The 12092-nt window shown below is 36.6% G+C and overlaps 1 protein-coding gene across 1 annotated transcript in view; it reads left to right on the top strand.

Annotated features, from left to right (window-relative positions):
• LOC101565905 (cytochrome P450 2G1-like) overlaps window positions 1–8629 on the top strand; it is a 10556-nt gene extending 1927 nt beyond the window's left edge. The window contains exons 4-9 of the mRNA XM_004648642.1: window positions 1798–1958; window positions 2189–2365; window positions 4377–4518; window positions 6460–6647; window positions 6754–6895; window positions 8448–8629. Of these exons, the coding sequence (XP_004648699.1) occupies window positions 1798–1958; window positions 2189–2365; window positions 4377–4518; window positions 6460–6647; window positions 6754–6895; window positions 8448–8629 (992 nt within the window). The remainder of the gene's footprint in view (window positions 1–1797; window positions 1959–2188; window positions 2366–4376; window positions 4519–6459; window positions 6648–6753; window positions 6896–8447) is intronic.
• Window positions 8630–12092: the final 3463 nt, after the last annotated feature.

Raw genomic sequence — 12092 nt, 5'->3', positions numbered from 1 at the left:
CTCTCTCTCTCTCTCTCTCTCTCTCTCTCTCTCTCTCTCTCTCTCTCTCTCTCAAATAAATAAATAAATTAAAAAAAAGAAAAGAAAATGAACGTGAAAGAATCTTTAATCTTTCTGATTATACTTGATTAGAAACTGTAATCAGTTGAGTCTGTGAGCTCATGAAATTGCACGTGAATTATGATGATGTGTGAGTCTGTATCTTCTTCTGGAGATAGGATCAAATTTCATTGTGTTTATACATTTTTATTGCGTTACATAAAATAGCATGTAATGTACCATCTTCACCATTTTAAAACAAGCATTTTAATAGTGTTAAGTACATTTACCTTACTGTGGAACAACTCTTTTATAATTTAAAGATAGCAATATTCAAAATAACAATCAGTGTTGGATTCTTATCATTTTGTTTTGTGAAATACTGTATCATTTCTAACTTTTTTTACTTTTATTGTAAAAAGTTAAAAATTAAAAAATTTGTCATCTCCCAACTCTGAAACTCTTAACCAGTTTTTATTATTTTTTGAAGGGGACCAGTTTCTCCAAGAAAGTAAGGTCTGAAACTAATAGAGTTTAGAGAAAAGACAGACAGGATCAAGGAAACCAAGTAAGAAATAGAGATGCATTTATTTAAATCAGAGGTCCTTTTTAGGGACTCTATGGATAGTTTACAGGGCCTATATAAAGGCTCTGAATGGCTACCTACACCCAGAATGATTTGTAAAATTGTATACTTGTGAGTATCTGCAGTGTTCTGGAGAAAGTGTTCCTAAATCCACTTATCTGACCAGCATCCCCTTTGACAGATGGTACAACTGAGGCCAAGGGAAAGATTTTCTCAGTAGCGTAGACTGAATTATTGGTAGATATCTAGACACAATCTAGATATCCTCCTTTATTGATATATATATATATATATATATATATATATATGTTATTGAGAAAGGAGTAGCAATGACAGTTTCAAAACAGGTCAGTAGGACTGTTACAATAATTAATACATTGCATATTGTTGTTGTCTTCATAGTAGTTATTCAAAGGACAAGATGCAAACATGATTTCTCATCTAAACACTATTAGTTCAAACTTTTCTTCTCATTGAACTAATAGAAAGTAGGGGTATGACATTTGTAGTCATGTGGATAACCCACTACTTTATAGACTACTGGACTATATTGGATTACTTTGTTGAACTCATGCACCTACACTATATGAATGGCATTGGAATACTCATCTCTGACAAAAGTAAACAAAAAAGGGGGATATAAAGAAGGTCCATTTGGCAGTGGAAAAAATATATATATGTATATGAAATGTTTCTTACTATCATATTTTCTCCCAAATCTGTGACTCTATCACAAACTCTATCAACATTTAAGGATTGATTACAAAAATAATAATGTTCCACAAGGATTTCTTGAGTATTATATGTCAGGCACTGTGCTTAGAATTTTACATGGACAAATATATTGAATTTTTATGAATTCATACTTTGGAACTTGCTAACCTTTTTGCAGATTGGGAAATCTGGACTCCAACACAAAAATGAAGTAATTTATGCATGCTAATACATAGCAGATCTGGAGTCAAATTTACTACTGGAAGAGTCCATACCTTGTATTTCTAACTATGGCCTTCCAAGGGATTTTGTTTTTGGTATTTTATTTTACTATTTTCTTTTTCAGTACTGGGAATTGAACTCTGGGCCTCGCACTTGCTAGGCAGAAGCTGCGCTACTGAGCTACATCTCTGGCCCTCTAACTATGGCCTTCAATTTAGACAATTTCTATCACACAGGTGCCCCAATTGACACTACCCTCTACCTGAGCCGCACTGTCTCCAATGTGATCAGTTCTATTGTCTTTGGAAGCCGGTTCGACTATGAGGACAAGCAGTTCCAGACTTTGCTAGCTAAGATAAATGAGAGTTTCACTGAGATGAGCCGCCCTTGGGCACAGGTGACCACTGGGGTCTTCTCTATCTATTAACTAAGTGCTGCCCTATATCTCCCTTAATTCTCCCCATGACCATGGAGACAGATATCAGTGTGCTGGAGAATCCAAGAAGCAAAAATCTATATTCAATTCTCAGAGCCAGCACTGGATTAGGAGCCCAGGTCTGATTCCAGATAGCTCACTTGGCTTCTGGTACCAGCCACTGACAAATCTCCTTTGCCTATTCACCTCAGCTATATGAGATGTACTCTGGAATCATGAAGTATTTGCCAGGAAGACACAAGTATTTGTACAACTTGATAGAGGAGATAAAGGAGTTCGCTGTACAAAGGATCAAAATCAGTGAAGCATCTTTCAATCCCCAAAACCCTCAGAACTTCATTGACCATTTCCTCATCAAGATGCACCAGGTACCCAATCCTTTACCTCCAATCCATTTCTCTCAATTCTTCAATCCCTACTGTCTGCAAATTTCAACCTATTTATAAGTGTTTGGGGGAAAAGAACAAGTTTTATTTCACATGGCTTACTTTTATCAATACATGAGATATAAAAACTTTGATGCTATAAACTCAACACATAAAGTTTTAAATTAAGATAAAACATTTATTTCCATTAATTTGCATCAATTATATGCATTAATAGGTGACAATTAATGTGTTTTTATAATGCACCCAGTATACCCTGGACAAATTCTAAATCCCACTTTTTATTCAACTTTCCCATTCTCTGGTATTTACTATTCTACTTTCTTCGTTTTATTTTTGAAAACGTATTAATATTTTATTTACATTTTTCTGTTATAATTTTTTATTTTAATAATTTTATTGAGAAATAAGTAGCAATGAGATAGTTTCAAAACAGGTTACTAGTATGGTTACAATAATTAATACATTGCATATTTTTGTCTTTATAATAGTTATTCCTAATACGAGATGCAGACACGATATCTTGTGTAAACACTATTTGTTCAAAACCTTCTTCCCATTGAACTAACAGAAAGTAAATGTATATTCATGCTCTTTTGTATATAAATGGTCCTTCATTTATACCCCCTTTTCTGTCTACTTTTGTCAGAAGTGTGTATTCCATTGCCATTCATATATTGTAGGTGCATGAATTCAGCAGAGTAATCCAATATAGTCCAGTAGTCTATACGCTATTCTACATTCAGGCACACATTTTTTAGCTTCTCCATATAAAAATGAATTGGAGTATTTGTCTTTCTCTGTCTGGTTTACTGAATTTAACATGATGTTCACCAGTTCTATCAACTTTATTGCAAGTGACAAGATTTCCTTCTTTACTATGCTGGATAATGCTCCACTGTGTGTGTGTGTGTGTGTGTGTGTGTGTGTGTGTGTGACAATTTTGATATCTAAAATAGATTTTGAATTAGAAATCTTAGCAACACAGTAACTTTAAATGTCACACCTTCCTAATTACTTATGCCAGAGACTTAAACTTACAGAAAGGGAGAACAGACCTTTTAAGAAACTTAGCTTAGTCTTTAAAAGTATTAAAAGTTTAAGGCCTTATAAATGTAGAAATATAGGGGCTGAGAGATGGCTCAGTGGAATAAGCGCTTCCCTGGCAAGCCCAAGGACCTGAGTTCAATCCCCGGTTCTGCAAAAAAGAAAAAAAAAAAAGAAAAGAAAGAGAAATGTAGAAATACAGAAACAATCTATCTGTATCATTGATTCTGAGAATTTTTGTTTTTTTAATTTTTTAACTAATTTTATTGAGAAATAAGTAGCAATGAGATAGTTTCAAAACGAGTTAGCAGTGCAGTTACAATAATTAATACATTGCATATTGCTGTCTTTGTAGTAGTTATTCCTAGTACGCGATGCAGACATGATATCTCGTCAAAACAGTATCAGTTTAAAACTTCCTTCTCATTGAACTAAGTGAAAGTAGCTGTATATCTATGCTAGTTTGTAAATACAGGTATATATATTTTTCACCACAAAAATGGTCATTTATATCCCCCTTTTTTCTTTACTTTTCTCAGAGATATGCATTCCATTGCCATTCATATATTGTAGGTGCATGAATTCAGCGGAGTATATTGATTCTGAGAACTTTGGAGATTCAACAGATTTATTTTTATTAGAGAAATTTAACTTTTAACTTGGTGATTTAAAACTATAACCCAATTTTTGAAAATTAACATGTGATTCTACTTTCTCCTCTTCCCATTCTACTTTGTTCACCCATGCCAAACACAATGGCCTCTTCTTGCTGTTCCTCTGACACACCAGGCACACTCCAGCCTTAGGAATTTTGCTCCAGTTGTTTCCTCTCCTGAACTTGGTTTACTTATCTATTGCATTTTCACAAATACCTACTCTCGACACAGAGAGAACATAAGAAAATAAAGACTCCAGAGATTCTATTTACTATCTCTTTTGCTTTCAGGAAAAAAATAATCCAGACACAGAATTCAACACCCAGAACTTGATCACCACTACTGTCAACCTCTTCTTTGCTGGCACAGAAACAGTGAGCTCTACACTACGTTATGGAATCCTGCTGCTAATGAAGCACCCTGATGTAGAAGGTCAATGTTTTCATGAATTACTTATCAGTTACCTCCCACTGATAACAGGAAGGGAGACGCCATTTTGATAATTTAGAATCCTACAACTGTCTCTTAACCCTTCATCACTTTATCTTTTTAATTTTTTAAATACTAAATGGTAAGAGAAAAACCTTAAAAAAGACACAAAATTTCATTCAACAAAGTAATAGGAAAGATATATCATACTGAAATTTCTGACACAAGAGGCTACTAATTTAACCTTTGACTTGGTTACTGTATTTGTTTCCTATGGCTGCTGAAACTTAGCATTTTAACCATCACGAGTTTAGTATCTTACAATACTGAAGTCAGAAATTCAGAAGATGTTCATTAGGTTGAAACCAACGTTGAGTCTAATTCCCAGTCTCTTCCAGTTTTTAAGGATGTATTCTTTGTATTTCAGGGTGTAAGCCTGACTTCCCTCCCTCCTTTTCTTCCTTCCTTCCTTCCTTCCTTTCTTCCTTCCTTCCTTCCTTCCTTTTTCCACTTATTTTGATACAGGGTCTTGTCAGATAGTTCAGGATGGCATTGAACTCACTATTTAACAAGTACTAGCCTTGAACTCAGAAATCTTCTTGCCTCAGTACTTTGAATGCTGGGATTACATGTATGAACCACCATGTCTCACTACATGACTCTTTTTTTGCATCTTCAGATCCAGTGGTGTAGCATCTTTTCTCTGCTGAAAGAATTTGCTTCTTTGTCACATCTAATTCTAATCCTACTTCTGTTTTATAAAGACACACACGACTTTATTAGGATCAAATCTAGATAATCCAAGATAATCTCTCTATAAGATCTTGAATTTAATGGTATCTGCTTATTTATTTATTTATTTATTTGTATTTTTAGAGAAAGGCCTACAGGGTGTTCAGGGTCTCACTACTAGATCATACTCTTAGTGAATCTCCTATTTACAGCCTTCCAAGTGCTGGGATTGCAGGCACATACCACCTTGCCCACTCTAAATTGCTGTCTCAGTGTGCCCTCCAGGGCAGGGCCAGCATGGCAGGCCCAGGCTTGCAGGCACCTTAATTCGCTGAGCTATTTGGCTGGCCCTGGTAATCTGCTTTAAAGTCCTCCTGTTAGCCTACATACATAACATTTTAGAAATTAGGAGGTGGTTATCTTTTATGGATATTTGATTAAATGCACTACCAAAAGCAAATAGAATAATTTTAGTAAATTTTGTTCTGGTCTATTTGGGCAATTTTAGTGAGAAGTTCATTTCTTGCTTAAAGAAATTCTCAGAATTGGCCATTCCCTTTACTAAAGTAGTTCAAAGGGCTGGGGAGATAGCTCAATGATCTAAGCACTTCCTGGCAAGTGCAGGGACCAGGGTTTGATCCCTGGTACCATGTTGGTCCACCCCAGGTGCACAGTGCTGGCCACAAAACTGGGAATGGTGTCCATAACTGTAATCCCAGCACTGGGTAGGCTGAGACAGGAATATCACTATGATTCCAAGCTTCATAGCAAGACCCTGCACCAAATTTAAAAACAGAAATTCAAATAAGCCTTGCATAGGTATTTGGTGTTTTAGTAAAGACCAGATGTCCTGCCTGACATTCAAGGTTCCAAATTGTGTGCTTCCCATTATTTGATGAGACTTATTAAACACTAACGATGTATCACTTCTTTCTTTTTAATACGGAGTTTCACTATGCAGTTCAGGCTAACTTGAACTCTTTTAAGCTGAGATTGGCTTTGAACTTGCAACAATACTACTTCCTCAGCTTCCTGAGTGTTGGGATTACAGGCATGTGCCACCATACCCAATGGGATATATCTGTTCTTAAGTACAGTATAAAGAAATAGTGAAAACATATACAGTCTTTATTCCCAGAAATCTCTTTCATAGATAGCGATAATTTCTCTGGCTTAAGATTCTTAACTGTTCTGCTACATTTTCTGATCTAGCCAAGGTTTATGAAGAAATTAGGCAAGTGATTGGACCACACAAGATCCCAAGTGTCAATGACCGGCCCAAGATGCCCTACACAAATGCTGTCATCCATGAAATACAGAGAATGACAAACATTGTTCCCATGGGTGTCCCTCATGTTGTCACCCAGCATACTCATTTCCGAGGATATTTCCTCCCCAAGGTGGGTTTGCATGCTCGTATCCATTCCTTCACCTTTCCCTTTTACTGTTGTTCCATCCCATTTATCCAATACTGATTTCTCTTAATTATTCCTATCTTCATCCCAGGGTACAGATGTGTACCCCTTAATTGGTTCAGTCCTCCAAGAGCCCAAAAACTTCCGCTACCCAAATGTCTTCTATCCCCAACATTTCCTGGATGAGCAAGGATGCTTCAAGAAGAATGAAGCCTTCATACCCTTTTCTCATGGTAGGTTTCTGTGCTCTAATTACCACCACCACCCAGGTAAGTGTTATAGCCACCTATTGAAGTCCAAATCAGAATGGAGAAGTTGGAGGCAATGCCATAGAATCACCAAATATTAGAATCCCAGGATTAGGAGATATTAGAATCATTGACTACTACTTAGGGGGCAAATAACCTATTAGAACAGTAACCACATAAAACAGGATCAGAAAACTTTTTCTGTTAAAAAAGATACACCCAGGCAGAGTGGCACATACCTGTAATCCCAGCACTAGGGAGGCTGAGTCAGAAAGATCATTGTGAGTTCAAAACCAGGCTGGGCTACAAAGTGAACTCAAGGTTAACTGAACTACATAGAGAGATCCTGTCTCAAAAAGATCAAAATAATAATAATAATAATAATTAATAATAATAATAATTAATAATAAAAAGAAAGATACTTGATATTTTAGGTTTGCTAGCCATATTAATAATAATTAATAATAAAAAGAAAGATACTTGATATTTTAGGTTTGCTAGCCATATGACCCTTGTCTGAACTATTCATCTCTACCATTGTGCTGTGAAAGCAGGCATTGACAACAACGAAATGAATTATCTTTCATATGAACCACAAAACTTTATTTAATTTCATGTATCAAAAATGTCATTTAGGGGCCTGAGAGATGGCTTAGTAGAATAAGCGCTTGCCTGGCAAGCACCAGGACCTGAGTTCAATCCCCAGCTCTGAAAAAAAAAATGACATTTAAAAATTCTTTTACAAACATTTAAAAATATGCAAACCATTTGTAATTTGGAAATGCCCTGCAAACAATAGTGCAAATTCAACCCAGTAGTTTCAGGATCCATGACGTTAGTGCTGTGGTAGCAAAATTATAGCATGGGTTTTATTTACATTTTTAAATTTTTAAACGGATAGATGTTAATATGTGAATCGTTTTTTCTAAACTAAAACCTCAGTACATGGGCTTAATAGCATGCTGGCACTTTGTGATAAATGAGTTGGGTTTTTGTTGCAGTTTAGGTACTCGTCTCAACAATTGTCTTCAAATGGTTTTTAAGTGGAAGCCACATAGAACCTGGAATCAGAGTAAATTACTCTAGCTCCAATTTGTGAAATGTAGATTAATCTCTTTAATTCCTTTCAAAGGGCTCTTAAATAATGAGCACTTTTAAAACATGAGCTTTCATTTGTTTCTCTCATCAATATCTGGGAGCTAATAGGCATTTGAAAACAATTGAGGAATTGAAATGAGCACAGTTTTGAAATTTGTAGATGATTTAGAACCATTTTACCTTGGATTCAATGAGATATGAACCATTAAAGAAATAGCTGCCATGTGTAGAGATCTACCAAGTGCAGATCCTAAATGAGAACTAGCTGTCAGAATCCACTGAGCCTTGATAATGAGCCAACATAGTAGATATGGTCATGACTTGTGATGCTGATCAAGCAGCTGAGGCTTGCTGGGGTGGTCATTCCTGCAAGTTCATGCATGGTCATCTCACATCTTGCAGGTGTGACCCATCTTCCCAACATTTTCTGTCTCCCCAGGAAAGCGTAACTGTCTGGGGGAGAGCTTGGCCCGTATGGAACTCTTCATCTACTTCACCGCCATCATTCAGAACTTCTCCTTACGTTCTGTGGTACCCCTTGCTGAGGTTGATATTACTCATCAGATCTCTGGCTTTGGCAACATCCCCCCACCTTATCAGGTCTGCTTCATAGCCCGATGAGTACTCATTATTTGTCAAGAAAAAATCATTAGAAAGATGAGCTGTACTCACCTCCTTACCTCTCCAAATTCTCACATGTGTAATAGAAAGATGTCTTACTATTGTAATGGGCCCATAGCTCAGGGAGGGTCAACTGCAGGTCCTCTGTAGATAGTAGAAGAGCAATGTGCTGACCAGGATTTAGACAAAAATTTACTTTTTGTAGTTAACTCCTTTTTTGCATTTACGTATTCAATACAGCATCTCACTATGCAGCTCAGACTCCTAGTGATCCTCCTGTTTTCAGCCTTCCCAGTGCAGGGATTACAGGTGTGTGCCAGCATGTCCAGACTCAGTCATTGGCTCAATGTGCCTGAAGGGTGGTGCTGGCATGGAATGTGGGACCAGGAATCAAACCTTGGTTCCTGTGCTTGCCAAAGCAGGCACTTGATCCACTGAGCTATCTCACCAGCCCATTTTGTAGTTAATTAAAGCACCTGTGTTCTGGTTTCTGTCTGCACCAAACTTTTTCCTTTGTCTTTATCCTAGTATTGACCAAAATAAAGTTCAAAATAAATTCCTTTGTGATTTATTTTCATCTTCACCTTTATGTTCACCTCCACTCTGAAAGTCAAGACAGAAATCAAGGCTGTTGACTGTAACATTTATTGTATACTGAATTAGACACTCACTGAGCTATAAAATGCACCTGTCTTCCTTCTCATCTCTTCTGATAAACTTGCTTTCATTGTTGCTCTTAACATAATTCCAAATTCTATATGCTCCTAACTCTAGTTTTTAAATTGTTCATAGCTACATTTGTTCAATGTCTAAGCATCATTGACTTGCTCAGCTGATGGAAACCACTCATGTAATTTCACCAGCCAATATTTGTCAAATACCCAATATGTGCCTTAGGTACTTGAGATACATCATTGAACAAAATAAAACAAAAACTCCTGCTCTGGTGGATCCTACATTCAAGTGGGGAAGGTAGATATTAAAGCAAAAGCTTTGGTTACTTCATGTAGAAAAAGGTGCTCACTGCCAGAAGGTGATTGATTAGCTCAGAAAATAATGGAAGTTTTGAGAGAGAAAAAAAAAGCAGCCTATAAATGTGAATGGGAAACATGTGGCTACAATAGGGAAACAGTGACTAAGGTAATGGTCAGAGAAATCTGGAAGGGGCTTCTGCACACCCTCCTGGGCATTAAACACCTCATTAACATGAGACTACTGATAACTGCTGTCATCAGAGACTACTTCCTCACTGTGCCTGTGTTGTTGTGTTGCACCCTCACAGTTCAAAGTTCCAGGTGGATTTAAAAACTTAAGGCACACGATACAAATAAAATGATAAAAAAGGGTCCTCCAAACTACTCTTTTAATTATCTCCCTCTCTCATTCCCTCTCTCTTAACCCTCTCCCTCTCTGTCTCCCCCTTACTTCCATTCAAATAAAAATGGAATAAGTTCAAGCTACCTAATGTTACTGCTCCTCCTTGTGAGTAGCTGGAAAATATCTGAACCTATGCAGAATCAAGTGGGCATTTAGGTAATAAGTGACATTATGTTTGTAGCCTGGTAAACTCTTTGTACATAAACCAAGAAGGAGCCCACTGCTTTTCCTTTATTTTCTCTTCTAACTCCCCATTTTATCATTTCTCCTTTCCCATTCTGAGGCTTTCACCTCTCAGAAAACTAAAATTCTTTATTTTTTATAATAGTAATTATCAGGAGTGATAGAGAGCTAGAAGTTGAAGGGAATGACTGGTACTTGAATTTTTCAGTGGCTCTAGAGTACACTTGCTACTCCTCTGCTTAGGTAAAGAAAGTAGGTTCCCTCTTTTGTGTCCCACCTGCGTGTTGATGTTAATCAAAAGGAAAGAGGAAAATAAATTGCGACAGAGATATTGAGTACACAAAGGCACAAATATCACTGGTCTTTCCTCCTTTCTGGTCAGCAATACCACATGGGAGAAGGAAGAAGGGAAATGCATGCTCCCTATGTTTTCTGCCGATTTATTGGGATTGAAAGGCAATTACTGATTCCATGACTTGGTGAGCCTAGCCAAAGTCCAGTTGTTTCTCTCTTCTCTTCCCTAATTAGCAGCTCTAAACTGCACTTGGGAGGATAAAGGGGACAAACACTCCTATTTAGCCACACCTTAAAGATGCATGCCAGCAGGACTGCGTTCAAGGCCCTGCTATCCCCTTCTGCTATGCCAACGACCAGAGCTCCAATTCAGCCATCTGTGATTGTCCATGGTACATTTGCCATTACCATTCTTAGTCTTAGAGCCATCTGCTTCAGTGCTACAGCTTCTAATAATACTCTTCTAGGTTCATAGTGTGTTGCTTCTCCAAATCCAGCTTGTTCCCTCTTTGCCTTGCTTGATTCAGTCTCAACTTTATCTCCATAACTAAAAGTATATATTCTCTATTGCTAATGACGTCTCCAGATTTTCTTTTTAAAAAAATACTCTCCAAAAAATCTTTTATATATATTACAAGTCCCTCTGGTCCCTAGATATAAAGACACTTGGTGTGTTTTTGAGTAAAATCCCCTTGTGTACAACTTCTTTTTTGCCTCTTTGATCTTTTGTAAAAATGTAAAACAAGTTTGTACATGCTTTTGGGGGGAGGTCAGTGTCTGGAAGTAGCTCTATGCCAAGAAGCATTTTAAAATAAAGTACTAAAAACTGTTGATGTTTTTCTGTAAATATGGTAAAGACTGAAAGGTATGGATGCAAATTTGGTTTTATAAGGAGAGAAAATAAACAAAGATACCACATAAGAGTTTGCTACTCTTGTGACTTGTATCAGTTTAACTATTATTTTATAAAATTATTTGTTTTATTAATATTGCTTATTTTCCCATTTTTCTACCATGTGATATTTTAGATTCTTTCTGTAGTTATTAGGAGTTCTGCAATCTACACATTTTGGGAGCAAGCCTATAACCTTAGAAGGTTTTCAATTCGGTAGATTCTAGCTCCTGTTTCTGGGAAAACTCGATTTTTTTCTTTCTTTCTTTCTTTATTTATTTTCATACTTTTATTGAGAAACAAATAGCAATGAGACAGTTTAAAATAAAACTTGTAAGATAGTTTCAATAATTAACATTGCATATATTCTTCCTAGTGGTTATTTGCTGTACAAGATGCAGACATAATATCCTGTTTAGAAACACTATTAGAACAAATCCCTCTATTCATTAAGGGAAGGTAACTATATATCTATCCTAACCATTTTGAATACACAGATACAAAATGGACATTCATCTGTATAACTTTTTTTGTTTAGTTCTGTCATTTGAATATTACAGGTGTGTTAAATCAGCAAAATATTACAAAAGGGTCCAGTAGTCCATGATACTATCGGGTCTTCTACTTGACTGGTAATGTCAGAAATTATTGACGTGCCGAGTTTGGGGAGCCCACAGACACAGTCCTAGCCCAGGTCCGGGGAGTGTGCAGAGAGCT

This window comes from Octodon degus, unplaced genomic scaffold, assembly GCF_000260255.1.
Source record: "Octodon degus isolate 3935 unplaced genomic scaffold, OctDeg1.0 scaffold00506, whole genome shotgun sequence".
Classification (NCBI taxonomy): Eukaryota; Metazoa; Chordata; class Mammalia; order Rodentia; family Octodontidae; genus Octodon; species Octodon degus.
This window is presented reverse-complemented; position numbering and strand designations above follow the sequence as displayed.